General features: G+C 34.6%; 1 protein-coding gene across 17 annotated transcripts in view; it reads left to right on the top strand.

Annotated features, from left to right (window-relative positions):
- RPS6KA6 (ribosomal protein S6 kinase A6) overlaps positions 1–1,862 on the top strand; it is a 203,782-nt gene extending 201,920 nt beyond the window's left edge. For all 17 annotated transcript variants that reach the window (XR_014239569.1, XM_082377129.1, XM_082377130.1 and 14 more), the window contains 2 exons: positions 280–420; positions 1,688–1,862. Coding sequence is in view for 16 of the 17 variants with exons in the window: in XM_082377129.1 (XP_082233255.1) it covers positions 280–420; positions 1,688–1,813 (267 nt within the window). In the remaining variant the exon portion in view is untranslated. The remainder of the gene's footprint in view (positions 1–279; positions 421–1,687) is intronic.
- The last annotated feature ends 21,124 nt before the right edge of the window (positions 1,863–22,986 follow it).

Below are 22,986 nucleotides of genomic sequence, written 5' to 3'. Positions count from 1 at the left end.
ACTAACCACATTCCAGTTCCACAGAATTGGTATCCCCTGATTTTAGAATGGTAAATAGGGATATACTGTATTTTGAAAAATCTGTTTTAAGATTCTCTTTTGACAGTTAACTATGCAGTATATGGGTTTTGTTTTCCCTAATGATAGGTCAAATAAAACAGATTGCAAAGCTATTAATGCTTTCATACTTTGAGAAAATGTGAAATGATATATTTTACTAAAACCTTTAATGATATGTAGTTTCATGTATGTATATATATATTTTTCATTTTAATTTAGGATTTGCTTTCCCATATGCTGCATATGGACCCACAGCAGCGGTACACTACAGAACAAGTATTAAAACACTCGTGGATAACCCACAGAGATCAGTTGCCAAATGATCAGCCAAATAGGAATGATACATCACATGTTGTTAAGGTAAAACAAACATACTTTTAAGCACCTTCTAAATGCTTGATACCTAATAATGCCATTGCATGCCATCCACTGATGACACATATAATTACTTTAAAGTATCTTTATTTTTTAAAGGTATATTTATAGATTTTTTGTTTTGGTTTGCTTTTTAAAGTAACAAACTTCTTTACCTACTGCCTTACTGATGATAAATAAAAATTTCTTGATTGTTTTTGACTTGCTCTTAAGAGACACTGGGGCTAGGAGCAGACTAAATTCAAGTTTTGTATGGAAACAAAAGATGGCTAGTGGTTCCTAAATTAATAACCATTGGTTTCCATATTTATAGACATTGGACCTAGATTTTAAAGTTTAGTATTTTATCCATTTATCTGTTGATGGACACTAAGGTGTTTCCATATCTTGGCCATTGTGATATTGCTGGAATGAACATGGGAGTGCAGATAATCTCTGAGGGTAAAGAAATTGTGATGTGTGTGTGTATGGAATATATTATATATAATAGAATATTATTCAGCTTTTTAAAAGGAGATCTTGCCATTTGCAACAACATAGGTGAACCCATAAGACATTATTGCTAAGTGAAATAATGTAGACACAGAAAGAAAAATAGTACATGATCTCTCTTATATGTGGAATCTAAAAAAGTCAAATATGTAGAAACAGAGAGTAGAACAGTGGTTACCAGGGGCATGGAGGTGGTGGAAATGGGGAGATATTGGTTAAGGCATACAAAGTTACAGTTATGTAGGATGAATAAGTCTAGAGATCTAATGTGAAGCCTGATGACTATAGTTAATAATACTATGTTGAGTACTGGAAATTTTCTAAGATTTCAGGTGCTCTCATCACACAAAAAATGATAACTGTGTGAAGAGAAAATATGTTGATTAGCTTGACTGTAGTAATCATTTTACTGTATATATATCAAAATAACATGTTATATGTCTTAAATATATACAATTCCTATTAAAAATAAGATTAAAAAGATATTTAAAAGCAAATTCGATAAGTTTTGAAAGACTGATAAAAATAATATATTTTAGTGTTTTAAAAATTTGTAAGAAGCATAGTTATTGAAGTAAAAAATATACAAGTAATCAAGTGTTAATTAATCAAGGGAGCATCAATGCACATATTAAGGATTCTCAATTATTTTCCTGGGGGGAAAAAGTTGTATTCTAGTTAAATTTCTCATGATATAATGTGGAAGTTTTCTTACTTCCAGAGATTGTTATTCATTTTGTGATATTTCTCATTATTTTAGGGAGCAGTGGTCGCCACATATTCTGCCCTGACTCACAAGACCTTTCAACCAGTCCTAGAGCCTGTTGCTGCTTCAAGCTTAGCTCAACGACGGAGCATGAAAAAGCGAACATCAACTGGCCTGTAAGATTTTTAGTGTTCCTCAGCCAAACTGGATGAATAAAAATTTAAATGTGTGGCTTTTTGTCTAATCTTATATCAAAGGCATTGTTTTCTACTACATTACTTGAATATTCTGTTTAAGCTTCCTTTTTTTAAGGGAGAGTGAGATAAAAAACATATACAGGTCCACAATATTCATACTGCATTGTTTTTCAGTAGTGTCCAAGTGTTTATTTAAGTATAAAATTGGTGTCTACAAGGTCCTACCAACTTCTCTGCACACTAACTTCTAAAGTTCCTTTCAAATAAAGTTACTTTAATAGTTTTTCTGGTTATGTAAAATAATGGTTTGGGGAATCATTACCAACAGTTAAGATGGAAGTATAATAGTATAATGCCAAGCAATGTCAGTATTTTTTAACATTAGATCCTGAAAGGATAGGCTTCTTTTTTTTTTTAAGAAAATCAAACAAAAAATGTATTGTAGAAGCTTATTGTGTGTAACCAAAGGACTCCATTCATTTGACTCTCTGTAGTTACTAAAATGTAAACACAGTAGTTTAGTGCCAGATGAAAAAATCATTTGTGCTAATATGTGAACTCCTAATATGGTTGATGCCAAATTTTACAGAAGAATTAAATCACAGATAATGTGTGCCGACAGACCTGTATATTATCCATAAGTGGCCTCATCTAGAAATAAAGGTTTTCATAAGGCTTCTGTAAATTTTACATCTAATGGAATTGTAATACAAGTGAAGAAATTTTTAGCCGAAGGCTTTATATTGGTGTTGTAATCTACTAAATAGGTCATAGTTAAGCCTTTGAAAATAAAGTACATGGTGTTGGCACTACCTTGGTGTTATGTAAGCTGACTTTCAAGTTAACCAATTGGATTTAATTATCATCTGTCCCTTTATAATGAACTACACTGTTGTTTTTTGGACTTCCATGTGCTTTGAATTACAGTGTAGCATATTAATCTATCTTTAATCCTGTGGTCATATAGTTGAAACTTTACTGTAGTGGACTTGTGAGCTTAGCACACATGATATAGTTATAATGCATTTCAGTAAACTTTAGATAATGCTACATAATAGTTGACTTCAAGAAGATAAACAGTCTTTTTAAATAGGAATTAATGTTAATGATCTGCATAAAATTTGAACACATTTTAAAATCATATTTATAATAAAAAGTCTGGCCAAATTTGTCCTATTATTAAATTTTATGATTCAGAACCACTGCGTAGTATGTATTGTTTTCTCTAAATGATGGAATTTGAAAGAATCTTTTTGTGTTGTTGAAGAAAATACCATTACTACTACTTTAAATACCATTACTACTGCTACTACTGCTGCTACTGCTCCTGCTACTGACAGAAGGAACTCATGAATGTAAACTGGAGGATATTACTTTTCTTTAGTGAATATAAGTGATCTACTTGTGCGTGCTTGGTATACTGTTTGCTGTGTATTTTATTTTGCTTAGTTCAGAGAGAGGTGATTACTGAGTGCTGAAGTATACAATTTAGTCTAGGAGACTTGTAACTTCAGTATTTAATAAAAGAAACTATACATAATTTTCTTTATAATGTAAGTGATGTATATTCCATTCACAAAGATCTATTTCTTGTGTGTGATATATAAAACTATGTATCCTTATTTTGAGGTGTCTTTTTGCAATAATGGAAAGACATTAAGGAATATCTAGTGTTACATGGAAAACATTACTTAGAAACATACTGGGACCATATCTTGTAGATTTTTATGTCCCAGTTTGGCTTTTTCTTTCCTCATTTTGTTTTATTACTAGAAGTACTTGTGTGTGACAATTTGTGTTCTTATATTCTGGCTTATTTTCCTCTTGTCATTATCTTGTTTGTGATGTTATATCTTCTTATCAGAATTGATATGACAAACTCAGAGGTATGATTTTGGTGTTCAACTTTTCAGGACAGAGACACTATTTCCGTGTATGCTTTTGTAGTAGTAGAATTAGGGTAAGTAAAGTTGGAAAATGAAAAATGACCACAAAATAACTTTCAGTCTTTCCATAATCAGTAGTTTTTTAAAGTAGATGATCTTAATTTTTCAATGAGTTTGCTCAGAAAGGTCATGTCATACAGTCCCTTCGTGAAAGGAACGTGATCAGAAATAAGCAATGAACAGCATGATTCCTTATCACTCAGTGAGGATTGACAGTGTATAAAAGACGCAGATGAAAAAAAAAAAAAAAAGATGCAGATGTGCTAGTGGATTTTCCCAATAATTGTGAGAGCTTTCTTCTGGAAAATTCGAACATGGTAGCTTAACAACAGTAGTAGGGGGCAACCTTATTATAAGGGAAAACTTCAAATTACACCCTCATTCTGTCGAAGGAACCCAGGTAGGGATGCCTAATCATGTCTATTTTGGCTAGAACTCTAGAGCAACAAAAGCAGATATGAATGGGACATTTTTTGATGGGATTTCTACAAATACTTAACCAGTATAAACAAATCCTTTCTTTGAGACTTCAGAATACTTTGGTTTCTAATGGATTTGTGAACACTATTTTGCATTGCTTTTCTTTCTAGTTGATGGTTCTTGGTAGTATTTAATGATAGCACAGTTTGGGGTTTTTATTGTTGTTCTGGAAAGGAGAGGATATTGTATTGTTTTCCTCAAAGGGAAAAAACAGATTTGCCCAGATAGACTTTACCATCTATTGTCCTAAAGCACATATTATTATGAATAAACTCAGGAAACCATTCGTATGAAAATTAAAATGTAGTGCTGGTATTGGTGATTTTGTGGAAAAAAACAATGGTTTTAGTTCTTTCATGAAAATCAAACTTTAGCCTATTTTCTTAGATCCGTGAATGCCTAAACCTTGATTTTTGTCATTTATTGCCATTGGTAATTAAACATAGTAAAGCATTTTGATAGCACCTCTGGTTAGCCCAAAAGGATTTTATACGTATCGGCAACTTGAAGCCTTAAGAATAGATGCTTGGTGTTTATAACAGGGGTCCCTAACCCACCGGGCCGCAGACCCATACCGGTCTGCGGCCTGTTAGGAACCAGGCCACACAGCAGGAGGTGAGCGGTGGGCGGGCGAGCGAGCGAAGCTTCATCTGCCAATCCCCATCACTTGCATTACCGCCTGAACCACCGACCCCCCCCACCCCGATCCATGGAAAAATTGTCTTCCAGGAAACCAGTCCCTGGTGCTAAAAAGGTGGCGACTGCTGGTTTATAATGTCTCCTCTTTGAAACATCATGTTAAAATTGTACTTCCCACAGAAACTTATTCATACTGATTGAGTAGCATTTTCCTGACAGTAAGAGGCCCTTCATATATGAAGAAGGAAAAGAACCACTTACCTTGGCTTTAAGATCAACTAAAAAACTTAGGCTTTAAACTAGGCAAAGTATGTCTTTGGCATTCTCTACATTCTCTTCCTCCTGACTTTCCAGCTCCCACATGCTATCCTACTTGAGTACCTCACAGAGGACTCCAGTGATTAAAGCTTACTCCAGAAGGATTCTGTGCTCCAAAAGGACCTCTACCCTTCCCCTTCCCTGAGTCAGAACTTCCATTCTCACAGAGCAGCTATTTTCAGCTAAAAAGGTGAAAGGAAAGCTATTTTATTAAATTAATTCACATTTTTCTGTCAGTGGCTAATAGATAATTTGACATTTTTCAAGGAAGATGTCCATTAATCAAATGAGTTTCTAGTTGCTGGATTTTCAGGCAGTCTAGCCAGATGAGAATAATTTTAAAATCAGTTATTATCAGGGAAGATATTTTGGGGCAAGGAACTTACACAACGTGCCCCTAGTATCAGATTATCCAAAAAAAGTGTCTTTTTTTTGTGGGTTTTGTTTTTGTTTTTGTTTTTCTGCACAGCTCCTTCCTTACTACTTCTCAATCTACATTTTCTCTTAAAAACTTCCAAGCTCTTTTATCCCATTGAACTTCACAATGAACTTCTATGAAAGAATGGTGTGGAGGGAGGCAGTTGTTGTTAAGCCCATATTTATCTGTATTCTTGTTTCTCATATTACATAGTCCATATAACATAAGTAGTCTCCCCCCTAGCCCCAGACTCTATTCCTATTTTATTGATAGAGAAACAAGAGCACAGAAAGATTGAATGCAAACTGTCAGTGCAGTCAAAGTCTCCAGATCTTTTGACTAAATTTCAGGACACAGAGAACCTATTTATCACAATGTTATTCCTCAACAAGAATGCAAGCCATATTAAGTATAGATTAGTCAACTACACTTAAACTCCTTTAGAACAGTTTCTTACATTTCAAAGCTTATTCAAGTATTTTTGGCATGTATCTCAAAATGAATGATTGCTGAAATTAACAGAATAATTCAGTAGTGTGCTATCTGCCTTCCTATGCAAGAGTGTAGTGTCATTGATAGTGATTATTATCAAATACATTATTATCAATACATTATGCTCATGGATGCACTGTTCCTGGTTTTAGTCATACAATATAGTGAAGTCCATCATATAATTTGAATGAAATTTTAAAGCTTGATCATCTAAAATTCAGTTTGATTGCTAATACTTGAAGGTATAATAAGCCCTAAATTATAGGCATAAGGTTCTTTGAAATACAAAGAAAAACACAAAGGAAAATAATTTTTTAGAATATAGAAATTCAAGATTGTTTAGTTAGATAATATTCCACAAATTATGTACCTTTTAGTTTATTGACCAGCAAGAAATCTTAGCTGAATGCTTAGGAATATAGACATATATATGTATATATACATATATATATGATGGACACATTAGAATTTGTTTTATATTCACATTTCTAAACCGTGTACAATAGAACTTCTTTGGATGACTGTTTTGCTTTCATTCTGTTTGTGTAATAACATGAACTAATTTACTCATCAAAAAATGTCTTATTAAGCATCTAATTTTATGTGGGGCAGTTCTAGAGAATGTACAAAGTGCATTAGTTTCTTAATAAATTGTCAGAATGTGACCAATTAGATTTATTTGCTTTTTTTCTTTCCTATCAACTAATATTTCTCAGGTCACATTTTAGTTCTCTTTTCAAATTCTCTCCCTCTGAAATTGATACCACTTATAGCAAAAATGTTGTTTGTTTTTTAATATGATAAAATCATTCTTAACATCACGGAAGCAGTCTAGCAAGAAACAACCATTTTAAAAGTTATACAAGGGGACTTCCCTGGCGGCGCAGTGGTTAAGAATCCGCCTGCCAATGCAGGGGACATGGGTTCGAGCCCTGGTCCAGGAAGATCCCACATGCCGTGGAGCAACTAAGCCCATGCGCCGTAACTACTGAGCCTGTGCTCTAGAGCCCGCGAGCCACAACTACTGAGCCCACATGCTGTAACTACTGAAGCCCGTGTGCCTAAAGCCCATGCTCCACAACAAGAGAAGCCACTGCAATGAGAAGCCCACACGCTCCAATGAAGAGTAGCGCCTGCTCGCTGCAGCTAGAGAAAGCCCGCTCACAGCAACGAAGACCCAACACAGCCAAAAATAAATAAATAAATATTTTAAAAATAAATAAATAAAAGTTATACAGGAAACTTTGATTAAATATCCAAATGCAAGCATGGTTTGGAAATGAGAATTTATTTTGCATTAAATTCCATAGTACAAGAAAAGGAGAAAGTGGTTTTCCTGTGTTTGATTTTTTTTTAACAGTAAATAGTGTTGGTAGTTGTGAGTTACATAGGATTTATGCAGAAAGAGTGTAGTTTGCTATAGCCACAGTGGGAAAAAAAAAAAAATTGTCCTGTCAACACTTCCCAAGCGCTTTGGGATTCATCGGCTTATTTTCTGATGTAGAAAATACGATATTTACTGACTTTTTTTGCACTTCTCAAGACAGAAATGGCATTAAGTAGAAGTTTTGTGTATATTTGATTCACGTATACTTAAAAACTTAAAAGCTGAAATTGAAAGAAAAGGTCCTCAGTAGTCAGATTTTTAGTATTTTCTTTCTCTGCCTGCATTATGGAGTTTATACCATAATTTATTTTATAAATGTTTTCTTTAAAATACTGTTCCTTTTGACATTAAAGTTTTCATTGTACTACATTTTTTATGTAAGACCAAATCCAGTACTGCATTTTACAGTGTTTTTCCCCCTCATAGTGCTACTAAAGAAATGGCTATCATTTTGAATTTACAGTATGCCAAACATGACATAGAAATTTTATTTATTTTTATTCTTGTTAAAACTCTGTGAGCAATATTTATCAAGATATCATGTTAAATTACTGGCATTCTCTGGGTACTAAATAAAAAGGCTGCAACTTTCTAACATTTGACATTAGACCTTGCTTGATCATTTATGGATATAAAATTGTGTCAGCTTTTATACACACGTATATCTTCTTGCATATTTCATTGAAAATTGCTATACATTGTTCAGGAGCCAGTTGTAAAAAAGGCATATCAAGATATCATTTGTTTATGCATATAACCTTGATATTTGAACTGTAATATTTTCCCACTTTAAGGTTACTCTTCTGTAAGTTAAGGTGACAACTTAATTTTTCTGCAGTAAGGACAAATGAAAATCTTAGTCTTTAAGTATTGGAAAATTTATTTTAAGCTTGAAATCAAGTAGAATAACAGAAATTTTATCCCCTAACATTTGTAGGCCATGTTAGGTTATAGCAGCTATGCATACACATATAGAAACTTAATTTCATATGAGGTTCAAAAATGCATCTAGAGCCTGGCAATCAGAATCTCCATGTACCTCTTCTGTTTTTCTCAACTTCCTAAAAGTAAATAGATAGACCCTAGTGCAACTTTGGGAAGTCTTCAAAAATTGCTTTCTCATTGGCCACATCTTTTTCATCACTCTTATGCTTTTGCTTCTTTCATGCCTCCCATCTCCCCCATCCCTTAATAAAATATCTGATCACTGCTTATACCTCATAATACTTTAAGCAACTTCTTCCCACTAAAGTATACTTCATTCTGCATTTGTCTTTTAAACATTAGCTACCAGGATAAAGAATGTATTTTTGTTGACTGGTGCCCTGAAATAATTTAGTCCTACCAGGCTCAACCTGATTTAATCTTCTTAGGTTGACTTGGAGGGTAGGGTGAGGGGTAGAAGAAGCAGACCACAATTTGTTTCTCCCATGATTCCCCCAGTGCCCTCCTATTTACTTGGAGAGATAGATTGAAAATGTTGGGGACCTATTTGTGAAGGTAGAGTTTATGTTCTTTTACCACTGGGTTTTTCTAGAATTAGAACCTGCTCTATTCAAGCCTACAACAGCCTCTGTTTCTTTATCTCTTTCCCTCATCCCCATGCCCCATCCCCCTACCTAAGCACAGGTTAGGAGCCAAGCCTTGCCTTTCTCTCTCCTTTTGCCTCAAGACTCTCAAATACATTTGTTATATTTTCTGAACACAGGTATTTTAGATTTTCCTTTAGTATTGTAAAGTAAGGCACTGTATTTTACTTCCTCTGATTATTCAGATTCTGACAAAAATACATTCTCTTTGTTAATAGATGCAATTTTTACTTAACAGATGTATATTGTGTTTTTGTGCCAGACACTATTACTGATTTTATTCTTCGTTCTTCTAAAGGAGATTCAAGGTTATTTATAGTAATAAATATGTATGCAATAAGGCTGTTAAAATTGAAACACAAAAACAAAACTGTGAAAAACGATAAGAAAAGTGTGCTGAGAGCCAGGGCTAACAGGTAATTTAATTGAACATTAAATTGAGCTCTGAGCTTCCTGACAGGGAAGGCAAGAAGAGAAACTCAGCAGATTATATAACAATTACGTGACAAGAAGCATGCCAGTTCTGCAAGAGATGCTTTTTGCTGATGCTGAAGTTTTAAAAGTATTTAACATAGGATAACTTTATATAAGGGGCACTGAACTAAATAATGTCTTTAACCATGGTTTTGTAGCAAATCCATTAGGATCTTTTTAGTTGCAAGTGCTAACATCTAACTCAAACTGACTTAACCAAGCAAAGGGGGTTTATTGACTGGATTCATGTCTTAGGCAGTATCATGAGGACATTTTTTCTCCATCCTTCAGATCTATTTTCAATGCTGACCCATTCTCAGGCTCTACATGATGGCAAGATGGCAGTAACAGGTCCAAACCTTACCTCCTCTCTCATGTTTAGCTCTTGGGGCTAGAGTCAACTCCATAAAAAATACTTGAATAGAAAATGGGAAGAGGAGTGATCCTTCAGATGGAAATTGATGTAGCCATAATAAGGGCAAATTGATGCAGCATAACAAATCATGTCCGCTATTCTCCTATTGGCTACCCAGTATCCTTCCCATATATACACATTTTTAAATGCCTATGTCTACATAAAATTCACATACCACTCTTCCCCAAACAGAATACCTAAAGTCTCTTCCACTTAAACAATGTGCTTTCAGGACCATGAACTCTAGGTGACATGCAGTTTCCTCAGTCAGGTAGGGATGCTGGATGACTTATGACTAAGTTTGTTGTTGTTTCTCTTTAGTGTGGTTATGTTTTTCATTTGATGTTCATTTGGGTTTATTTAATTTCATTTGAATTTTAGCCCCCCCTTTCTATTCTTATTGGTTTAATTTAATTTAATTTGAGATATAATTGACATATAACCTTGTATTAGTTTTAGGTGTACAATGTAATGGTTTGATATATGTATATATTGCAAAATGATTACCAGAATAAGTTTAGTTTAATATCCATCACCACACAAGTTATAATTTATTTTATTGTGATGAGAACTTTTAAGATCTAGTTTCTTAACAACTTTCAAATATACAATACAGTACTAACTATGGTCACCATGCTATATATTACATCCTCATGACTTATTTATCTTATAGCTAGATGTTTGTACCTTTTGATGATCTTCACTTATTGTATTAATTTTATTTTTAAGAATACGTAGAATTTCAGTGTTTTCAAAAGTCAAAACTGTACAGAAAGATATGCTCAGAGAACTATCACTCCCTTCAGTATCCTCTCTACCCCATTTTACCACACCCCTTATAGGTAGCTAACTTCATTGTTTTCTGGTTCATCCTTTCAGTGTTTCTTTATGTAAAGATAAACAGATACATGCATGCTTTATTATTTTCCCTTCTTTTCTTGCATAAAAGATCGAATACTCTGTGTTCTCTTTAACTTTGCTTTTACACTTAATATATTTTGGAAATTCATATAGGTTTACAGATATCCTCCATATTCCTTTTTACAGTTATTTATGGCAGCCTAGTTTGTTATTGTAAAATATTGGAAACTACATAAATGTGAAAGCATAGGAGTATATAAGTTTTCTTATTTTTGAAGTTGTGTGGTCAGAGTAAATTTCTAAAAGTGAGATTGCTCGATTGAAGGGTAAGTAAATATGTAGTTTTATTACATACTGCCAACATTCCCTGCAAAGACATAAAGCTATTTTGCATTCTCCCCAGCATGTATGAGATAACCTGTTGTTCCTAGCCTCATCGGCCGAGTGTATTGAAGGGCTTTGGTACTATTTTAAAATTTTTATTTTGTATTGGAGTATAGTTAATTAACAATGTTGTGTTAGTTTCAGGCATACAGCAAAGTGATTCAGTTGTACATATACATGTATCTATTCTTTTTCAAGTTCTTTTCCAATTTAGGTTATTACAGATTTTTTTTACAGTGTTGTATTAATTTTTTTAAATGTTCGTTTTATATTGGAACATACTTGATTAACAGTGTTGTGTTAGTTTCAGGTGTACCACAAAGTGATTTAATTATACATATACATGTATCTATTCTTTTAAAAATTATTTTCCCATTTAGGTTATTACAGAATATTGAGTAGAGTTCCCTGTGCTATACAGTAGGTCCTTGTTGGTTATCTACTTTAAATAGAGTTGTGTGTATATGGCAATCCTGAACTCCCACTCTATTCCTCCTCCCACCCTTCCCCCCAAGTTCGTTCTCTAAGTCTGAGTCTGCTTCTGTTTTGTAAATAAGTTCATTTGTATTATTATTCTTTTTAATTCTGCATGTAAGCAATATCATATGATATTGTCTTTCTTTGTGTGACTTACTACACTTAGTATGATAATCTCCAGGTCCATACATGTAGCTGCAAATGGCATTATTTCATTCTTTTTAATGAATGAGTTATATTCCATTGTATATATGTACCACATCTTCTTTATCCATTCATCTGACGATGGACATTTAGGTTGCTTCCATCTTGGCTATTGTAAACAGAGCTGCAATGATCATTGAGGTGCATGTATTCTTTCAAGCCATGGTTTTCTTCGGATATATGCCCAGGAGTGGGATGGTGGCATCATATGGTAGATCTGTTTTTAGATATTTAAGGAACCTCCATACTGTTCTCCACAGTGGCTGTACCAATTTCCATTCCCACTAACAGTGTAGGAGGATTCCCTTTTCTCCACACCCTCTTCAACATTTATTGTTTGTAGTCTTTTTGATGATGGCCATTCTGACTAGTGTGAGGTGATACCTCATTGTAGTTTTGATTTGCATTTCTCTAATAAATAGTGATGATTAGCATCTTTTCATGTGCCTGTTGGCCATCTGTATATCTTCTTTGGAGAAATGTCTGTTTTGGTCTTCTGCCCATTTTTCTGATTAGGTTGTTTTTTTTTTGATATTGAGCCGTATGAACTTTTTGTAAATTTTGGAGATTAATCCCTTGTCAGTCGCACTGTTTGCATATATTTTCTCCCATTCTGTGGGTTTTCCTTTTCTTTTGTTTATGGTTTCCTTTGCTGTGCAGAAGCTTTTGATTTTAATTAGGTCCCATTTGTTTATTTTTGTTTTTATTTCCATTACTCTAAGAGACAGATCCAAAAAGATCTTGCTGTAGTTTATGGCAAAGAGTGTTCTGCCTGTTTTTCTCTAAGAGTTTTAGAGTATCAGGCTTTATATTTAGGTCTCTAATACATTTTGAGTTTATTTTTGTGTATGGTGTTAAAGAATGTTCTAATTCCATTTTTTACATGTAGATGTCCAGTTTTCCCAGCACCACTTATTGAAGAGACTGTCTTTTCTCCATCATATAGTCTTGCCTCCTTTGTTGTAGATTCATTAACCATAGGTGTGTGGGTTTATTTCTGGGCTTTCTAACCTATTACATTGATCTATATTTCTGTTTTTCTGCCAGTGCCATACTGTTTTGATTATTGTAGCTTTGTAGTATAGTCTGAATTCAGAGAGCCTGACTCCTCCAGCTCCATTTTTCTTTCTCAAGATTTCTTTGGCTATTTGGGGTCTTTTCTCTTTCCCTACAAATTTTAAAATGTTTTGTTCTATTTCTGTGAAAAGTGCTATTGGTAATTTGATAAGGATTGCCTTGAATCTGTAGATTGCTTTGGATTGTATAGTCATTTTGAAAATATTGATTCTTCCACTCCCAGAACATGGTCTATCTTTCCATCTGTTTGTGTCATCTTCCATTTCTTTCATCAGCATCTTACACTTTTTGGAGTACAGGTCTTTTGCCTCCTTAGGTAGGTTTATCCTTAGGTATTTTATTCTTTTTGAGGCTATGGTAAATGGGAATTTTTTCTTTAATTTCTCTTTCCGATTTTTCGTTCTTAGTGTATAGGAATGCAACAGATTTCTGTGTATTAATTTTGTATCCTGCAAATTTACCAAATTCATTGATGAGCTGTGGTAGTTTTCTGGTAGCATCTTTAGAATTTTCTATGTATAGTATCATTTCATCTGCAAACAGTAAGAGTTTTACTTCTTCTTTTCCAATTTGGATTCCTTTTATTTCTTTTTCTTCTCTGATTGCCATGGCTATGACTTCCAAAACTATGTTGAATAATAGTGGCAAGAGTGGACATCCTTGTCTTGTTCCTGATCTTAAAAGAAATGCTTTCAGCTTTTCACTGATGTGTATGATGTTAGCTGTGGGTTGTCATATATGGCCTTTATTATATTGAGGTATGTTCCCTCTATGCTCAATTTCTGGAGAGTTTTTAATCATAAATAGGTATTGAATTTTGTCAAAAGCTTTTTCTGTATCTATTGAGATGATCATATGGTTTTTATTCTTCAATTTGTTGATGCAGTGTATCATGTTGATTGATTTGCAGATATTGAAAAATACTTGCATCCCTGGGATAAATCCCACTTAATGATGGCATATGATCCTTTTAATTTATTGTTGGATTTGGTTTGCTAGTATTTTGTTTCAGACTTTTGCTTCTACGTTAATCAGTGATATTGGCCTGTAATTTTGTTTCTTTATGGTATCTTTGTCTGTTTTTGGTATCAGGGTGATGGTGGCCTCATAGAATGAGATTGGGTGGCTTACTTGCCCTTCAATTTCTTGGAATAGTTTCAGAAGGGTAGGTGTTAATTCTTCTCTAAATGTTTGTTAGAATTCGCCTATGAAGCCATCTGGTTCTGGACTTTTGTTTGTTGGGAGTTTTTAATCACAGTTTCAATTTTAGTACTTGTGATTGGTCTGTTCATATTTTCTATTTCTTCTTGGTTCAGTCTTGGGAAATTGTACCTTTCTAAGAATTTGTCCATTTCTTCTAGGTTGTCCATTTTATTGGTGTATAGTTGCTTGTAGTAGTGTCTTATGATCCTTCGTATTTCTGTGGTAACTTCCCCTTTTTCATTTCTAATTTTACCAATTTGAGCCCTCTCCCTTTTTTTCTTGATGAGTCTAAGCTAAAGATTTATCTATTTTGTTTATCTTTTCAAAGAACCAGATTTTAGTTTCATTGATCTTTTCTAATGTTTTCTTTGTCTCTATTTCATTTATTTCTTCTGTGATCTTTATAATTTCTTTCCTTCTATCAACTTCGGGTTTTGCTTGTTCTTCTTGCTCTAGTTGTTTTAGGTATAAGGTTAGGTTGTTTATTTGGTATTTTTCTTGTTTCCTGATGTAAGATAATATTGCTATTAACTTCCCTCTTAGGACTGCTTTTGCTGCATCCTATAGGTTTTAGATCATCATGTTTTCTTTTTCCATTGTCTCTAGATATTTTTTGATTTCCTCTTTGATTTCTTCAGTGATCCACTGGTTGCTTAGTAGCATATTGTTTAGCCTCCACGTGTTTGTGCTTTTTACATTTTTTTTTCATGTAGTTGATTTCTAGTCTCATTGTATTTTTGTCATAAAAGATGCTTGCTATGATTTCAATTTCCTTAAATTTACCGAGGCTCACTTTGTGACCCAGCATGTGATCAATCCTGGAGAATGTTCCATGTGCACTTGAGAAGAATGTGTATTCTGCTGCTTTTGGATGGAATGCTCTATAAATATCAATTAAGTCCATCTGGTCTAATGTGTCATTTAAGACCTTTGTTACCTTATTGATTTTCTGTCTGGATAATCTGTCCATTGATGTAAGTGGAGTGTTAAAGTGTCCCACTATTACTGTGTTACTGTTGATTTCTCCTTTAATGACTGTTAGTATTTGCCTTATATATTCAGGTCTTCCTATGTTGGGTGCATATATGCTTACAGTTATTATATCTTCTTCTTGGATTGATTCCTTGATCATTATGTAGTATCCTTTTTTCTCTCTTGTAACAGTCTTTATTTTAAAGTCTATTTTGTTTTATATGAGTATTGCTACTCCAGGTTTCTTTTGATTTCCATTTGCATGGAATACCTTTTTCCTTCCCCTCATTTTCATTCTTTTTGTGTCCCTAAATCAGAAATGGGTCTCTTTTAGACAGCATATATATGATTCTTGTTTTTATATCCATTCAGCCAGTCTCTGTCTTTTGGTTGGAGCATTTATTCCATTTACATTTAAGGTAATTACCTATATTTATGTTCTTATTGCTATTTTCTTGTTTTTGATTTGTTTCTGTAGGTGTTTTCTCTTCCCTCACTCTTTTGTTCTCTTATCTTGTGGTTTGATGACTTACTTTAGTGCTGTGTTTGGATTCCTTTTTCTTTTTTGTGTGTGCAACTATTGTAGATTTTCAGCTTGCAATTACCATTAGGTTTTGCTATAGCAGTCTCTCTCTATGTGTGTGTGTGTGTGTGTGTGTGTGTATGATTGTTTTAATTTGCTGGGCTTTTAATTTTAGATGCAATTTCTATATCCTTAATTTGTACTCTCCTCACAGTTGCTGGTTTTGAAATCATTGTTGTGTGTGGATGATTTCCTACCTTTACTGTATGTTTGCCTTTACTGGTGAACTTTGCCATTCGTAATTCTCTTGTTTCTAGTTGTGGCCTTTTGTTTTCAGCCCAGGGAAGTTACTTTAACATTTGTTTCAAATGTGGTGTGGTGGTGCTGAATTCTCTTATCTTTTGCTTGTCTGTAAAGCTTTTGATTTCTCCGTTGAATCTGAATGAGACCCTTGCTGGATAGAGCATTCTTGGCTGTACGTTCTTCCTTTCATCACTTTAATATATCATGACACTCTCTTTTGGAATGCAGAGTTTCTGCTGAAGTATTAGCTGTTAACCTTATGGGAATTCCCTTGTATATTATTTGTTGCTTTTCCCTTTCTTGCTTTTAATACTTTTTCTTTGTCTTTAATTTTGTCAATTTTTTTACTGTGTCGTTTTTCATGTTCCTCCTTGTGTTTGTCCTCCCTGGGACTCTCTATGCTTCCTGGACTTGGGTATTTCCTTTCCCATGTTTGGTATGTTTTCAGCTATTATCTCTTCAAATATTTTCTCAGGTCCTTTCTCTCTCTCTTCTCCTTCTGAGACTCCTGTAATGTGAATGTTGGTTCATTTAATGCTGTCCCCGAGATATCTTAGACTGTCCTCATTTCTTTTCATTCTTTTTTCTTCTGTTCCATGTCAGTGATTTCCACCATTCTGTCTTCCAACTCACTTATTCATTCTTCTGCCTCAGTTATTCTGCTATTGATTCCTTCTAGTGTATTTTTCATTTCAGTTATTGTATTGTTCATCTCTGTTTGTTTGTTCTTTAGTTCTTCTAGGTCTTTGTTAAACATTTCTTGTATCTTTGCAATCTGTGCCTCCATTCTTTTTCAGAGATCTTGGATCATCATTACTATCATTATAGATATGCTTGTCTCTACTTCACTTAGTTGTTCTTCTGGGGTTTTATCTTGTTCCTTCATATGGGACATATTTCTCTGCCATCTCATTTTACCTCACTTTCTGTAATTGCAGTTTCTGTTCCACAGGCTGCAAGGTTATAGTTCTTCTTGCTTCTGCTCTGTGCCCTCTGGGGGGTGAGGTGTCTAAGAGGATTGTGCAGGCCTTCTGGTGGGAGGGATTGTTTCCTGCTCACTGGTGGGTGGAGCTTGGTCTTGTAACTCTGGTGGGCCAGACCATGTAAAGGGGTGTGTTTAGGAGGCAGATCTAAGCTCAGGAAGACTTTAAGCAACCTGTCTGCTGATGAGTGGGGGTGTGTTCCCACCCTCTTGGCTGTTTGGCTTGATGCATCCCAGCACTGGTGCCTATAGGCTGTACGGTGGGTCCAGGTTTTGGTGAGAAAATGGCGGCCTCCAAGAGGGCTCACACCAATGAGTATAAGTATTTTTCAGTTTATAGGTCACCCACCCAGCAGGTATGGGATTTGATTTTATCACAATTGCACCCCTACTACCTTCTTGTTATGGCTTCTTCTTTGGCTTTTGATGTAGGATATCTTTTTTGGTAGTTTCCAGCGTTTTTTCGTCAATGATGGTTCAGCAGCTAATTGTTATTTTGGTGTTTTCCTAAGAAGAGGTGAGCTCACGTCCTGGTACTCTACCATCTTGTCTCCATCTCCCTATATCTTTTTCTCTGAATACCTCTGGTTCTGAGCATCTGATGACCTCATGAGTCAGAGATTATAGTTCAGGGCTTTGGTATTTTTGCCAAGCTGAGGAGTGAGAAATGATACCTCAGTAGAGTTTTAGTTTGCATTTCTCTCAATATGAGTGAAGTCGAATATATTTTCATAAGTTTGAGTCTATAGGATTTTGCTCTCTATTCCTCAGCTTTTAAAAGTTTTTAAATGTAATTTAGGGCTGTTAACCCTTTATCTATGATCTATTATTGCAAATATTTTTTCCTACTATGTCATATTTTATAACATCTTTATTGTAGTATAATTGCTTTAAAATGTTGTGTTAGTTTCTGCTGTATAACAAAGTGAATCAGCTATATGTATATATATATCCCCATACCCCTCCCTCTTGCAGATCCCTCCCACACTCCCTATCCCACTCTTCTAGGATCTGATCTCCCTGTGCTATGCAGCTGCTTCCCACTAGCTAACTATTTTACATTTGATAGTGTATATATGAAAATGCTACTCTATCACTTCATCCCAGCATACCCTTCCCCCACCCCATGTCCGCAAGTCCATTCTCTACATCTGAGACTTAGTCCTCTCCTGCCCTTAGGTTCATCAGAACGATTTTTTTTATATTCAATATATATGTGTTAACATACAGTAGTTGTTTGTCTCTTTCTGACTTACTTCACTCTGTATAACAGACTCTAGGTCCATCCACCTCACTATAAATAAACCAATTTTGATTCTTTGTATGGCTGAGTAATATTCCATTCTATATATGTGCCACATCTTCCTTATCCATTCATCTGTTGATGAACATTTAGGTTGCATCCATGTCCTGGCTATTGTAAATAGTGCTGCAGTGAACATTGTGCTACATGACCCTTTTTGAATTATAGTTTTCTCAGGGTATATGCCCCATAGTAGGATTGCTGGGTCGTATAGTAGTTCTATTTTTAGATTTTTAAGGAACCTCCATACTGTTCTCCATAGTGGCTGTATCAACTTACATTCCCACCAACAGTGCAAGAGGGTTCCCTTTTCTCCACACCCTCTCCAGCATTTATTGTTTGTAGATATTTTGATGATGGCCATTCTGACTGGTATGAGTTGATACCTCACTGTGGTTTTGATTTGGATTCCTCTAATGATTAGCGATGTTGAGCATCCTTTCATGTGTTTGCTGGCAATCTGTATATCTTTGGAGAAATGTCTATTTAGGTCTTCTACCCATTTTTGGATTCGGTTGTTCATTTTTTGGTTATTGAGCTGCATGAGCTGCTTGTATATAAGGAGATTAATACTGTGTCACTTGCTTCATTAGCAAATATTTTTTTTCCCATTCTGAAGGTTGTCTTTTTGTCTTGTTTATGGTTTCCTTTGCTGTGCAAAAGCTTTCAACTTTCATTAGGTCCCATTTGTTTATTTTTGTTTTTATTTCCATTTCTCTAGGAGGTGGGTCAAAAAGGATCTTGCTGTGATTTATGTCATAGAGTGTTCTGCCTATGTTTTCCTCTAAGAGTTCTAGAGTGTCTGGCCTTACATTTAGGTCTTTAATCCATTTTGAGTTTATTTTTGTGTATGGTGTTAGGAAGTGTTCAAATTTCATTCTTTTACATGTAGCTGTCCAGTTTTCCCAGCACAACTTATTGAAGAGACTGTCTTCATTGTATATTCTTGCCACGATTGTCAAAGATAAGATGACCATATGTGGGTGGGTTTATCTCTGGGCTTTCTATCCTGTTCCATTGATCTATATTTCTGTTTTTGTGCCAGTACCATGCTGTCATGATTACTGTAGCTTTGTAGTATAGTCTGAAGTCAGGGAGCCTGATTCCTCCAGCTCCGTTTTTCTTTCTCAAGATTGCTTTGACTATTTGGGGCCTTTTGTGTTTCCATACAAATTCTGAAATCTTTTGTTCTAGTTCTATAAAAATTACCACTGGTAATTTGATAGGGATTGCATTGAATCTGTAGATTTCTTTGGGTAGTGTTGTCATTTTTCACAATACTGATTCTTCCAACCGAGAACATGGTATATCTCTCCATCTGTTTGTGTCATCTTTAATTTCCTTCATCAGTGTCTTATAGTTTTCTGCATACAGACCTTTGTCTTCTTAGGTAGGATTTTTTTTTGATAGCAGCTTTATTGAGATATAGCTCACACAACATGTAATTCATCAATTTAAAGTGTACAAGTCATGATTTTTAGTACATTCACAGAGCTGTGCAGCCATCACCACAATCAATTTTAGAAAATTTTCACCACCCCCCAAAAAACTCTGTACCACATATCCCCAATCCTTCTATTGACCCCCTTTCCAGCTCTAAGGCAAGTAGGCAGCTTTAGTCTACTCTCTGCCTCTGTAGATTTATCTGTTATGGACATTTCCTGTAAATGGAATCATATAATTTGTGAAATTTAATTTTCACAATATAATTTTCTGCATACTGGTCTTTTGTCTCCTTAGGTAGGATTATTCCTAGGTTTTTTATTCTTTTTGTTGCAGTGGTAAATGGGAGTGTTTCCTTAATTTCTCTTTCAGAGTTTTTGTCATTAATGTATAGGAATGCAAGAGATTTCTGTGCATTCATTTTGTATCCTGTTACTTTACCAAATTCATTGATTAGCTCTAGTAGTTTTCTGGTATCATGTTTAGGATTCTCTATGTATAGTATCATGTCATCTGTAAATAGTAACAGTTTTACATGTTTTCTAATTTGGATTCATTTTATTTCTTTTTCTTCTTTGATTGCTGTGGCTAAAACTTCCAAAACTATGTTGAGTTATAGTGGTGAGAGTGGGCAACCTTGTCTTGTTCCTGATCTTAGTGGAAATGGTTTCAGTTATTCACCATTGAAAACGATGTTGGCTGTGGATTTGTCATACATGGCCTGTATTATGTTGAGGTAAGTTCCCTCTACGCCTGCTTTTTGGAGATTTTGATCATAAATGGGTGTTAAATTTTGTCAATAGCTTTTACTGCATCTATTGAGATTATCATAAGGTTTTTATCCTTCAATTTGTTAATATGGTGTATCAATTGATTGATTTGTGTATATTAAAGAAACCTTGCATTCCTGGGATAACCCCACTTGATCATGGTGTATGATCCTTTTAACGTGCTGTTGAATTTTTTTTGCCAGTATTTTGTTGAGGATTTTTTCATCTATGTTCATCAGTGATATTGGCCTGTAGTTTTCTTTTTTTGTGACATCTTTTTCTGGTCTTGATATCAGGGTGATGGTGGCCTCATAGAATGAGTTTGGGAGGGTTCCCCTTTCTGCTATATTTTGGAAGAGTTTGAGAAGAATAGGTGTTAGCTCTTCTGTAAATGTTTGACAGACTTTGCCTGTGAAGCCATCTGGTCCTGGGCTTTTGTTTTTTGGAAGATTTTTAGTCACAGTTTCAATTTGGGTGCTTGTGTTTGGTCTGTTTATATTTTCTATTTCTTCCTGGTTCAGTCTTGGAAGGTTCTGCTTTTCTAAGAATTTGTCCATTTCTTCCAGGTTGTCCATTTATTGGCATAGAGTTGCTTGTAGTAATCCCTCATGATCGTTTATATTACTGCAGTGTCAGTTGTTACTTCTCCATTTTCATTTCTAATTCTGTTGATTTGAGTCTTCTCCCTTTTTTTCTTGGTGAGTCTGTCTAATGGTTTATCAATTTTGTTTATCTTCTCAAAGAACCAGCTTTTAGTTTTATTGATCTTTTTTCAATTGTTTCCTTCATTTCTTTTTCATTTATTTCTGATCTAACCTTTATGATTTCTTTCCTTCAGCTAACTTGGGGTTGTTTTTTTTTTGTTGTTCTTCTTTCTCTAATTGCTTTAGGTGTAAGGTTAGGTTGTTTATTTGAGATGTTTCTTTTTTCTTGAGGAGAGTTGTATTGCTATAAACTTCTCTCTTAGAACTGCTTTTTCTGCATCCTATAGGTTTTGGATCGTCGTGTTTTCACTGTCATTTGTCTCTAGGTACTTTTTGATTTCCTCTTTGATTTCTTAAGTGACCTCTTGGTTCTTTACTAACGTATTGTTTAGCCTCCATGTGTTTGTGTTTTTTACGTTTTTTCCCTGTAATTCATTTCTAATCTCATAGCATTGTGGTCAGAAAAGATGCTTGATATGATTTCAATTTTCTGAAATTTACTGGGGCTTGATTTGTGACCCAAGATGTGATCTATCCTGGAGAATGTTCCGTGCACACTTGAGAAGAAAGTGTAGTCTTCTGTTTTTGGATGGAATGTCCTATAAATATCAATTAAATCTATCTGGTCTATTGTGTCTTTTAAAGCTTCTGTTTCCTTACTTATTTTCATTTTAGATATCTGTCCATTGGTGTAAGTGAGGTGTTAATGTCCCCCATTATTATTGTGTTACTGTCAGTTTCCTCTTTCATAGCTGTTAGCAATTGCCTTATGTATTGAGGTGCTCCTATGTTGGGTGCATATATATTTATAATTGTTATAACTTCTTCTTGGATTGATCCCTTGATCATTATGTAGTGTCCTTCCTTGTCTCTTGTAACATTCTTTATTTTAAAATCTATTTTATCTGATATTAGTATTGCTACTGCAGCTTTCTTTTGATTTCCATTTGCATGGAATATCTTTTTCCATCCCCTCACTTTCAGTCTGTATGTGTCCCTAGGTCTGAACTGGGTCTCTTGTAGAGAGCATATATATGGGTCTTGTTTTTGTATCTATTCAGCCAGTCTATGTCTTTTGTTTGGAGCATTTAATCCATTTACATTTAAGGTAATTATTGTTATGTATGTTCCTATTACCATTTTCTTAACTGTTTTGGGTTTGTTTTTGGAGGTCTTTTCCTTCTGTTGTGTTTCCTACCTAGAGAAGTTCCTTTAGCATTTGTTGTAGAGCTGGTTTGGTGGTGCTGAATTCTCTTCACTTTTGCTTGTCTGTAAAGCTTTTGATTTCTCCATTGAATCTGAATGAGATCCTTGCTGGGTAGAGTAATCTTGGTTGTAGTTTTTTCCCTTTCATCACTTTCAATATGTCCTGCCACTCCCTTCTGGCTTGCAGAGTTTCTGCTGAAAGATCAGCTGTTAACCTTATGGGGATTCCCTGGTATGTTATTTGTTGCTTTTTCCTTGCTGCTTTTAATTTTTTTCTTTATACTTAATTTTTGCTACGTTGATTAATATATGTCTTTGCATGTTTCTCCTTTAATTTTACCTGTATGGGACTTTCTGGTCTTCCTGGACTTGATTGACTATTTCCCATGTTAGGGAAGTTTGCAACTCTAATCTCTTCAAATGTTTTCTCAGACCATTTGTTTCTCTCTTCTTCTTCTGGGACCCCTATAATTCGAATGTTGGTTCGTTTAATGCTGTCCCAGAAGTCTCTGAGACTGTCCTCAATTCTTTTCATATTTTTTTGTTTATTCTGCTCTGTGGTAGTTATTTCCACTATTTTATCTTC

This window comes from Balaenoptera borealis (genome assembly GCF_965194805.1).
Source record: "Balaenoptera borealis genome assembly, chromosome: X".
Classification (NCBI taxonomy): Eukaryota; Metazoa; Chordata; class Mammalia; order Artiodactyla; family Balaenopteridae; genus Balaenoptera; species Balaenoptera borealis.
This window is presented reverse-complemented; position numbering and strand designations above follow the sequence as displayed.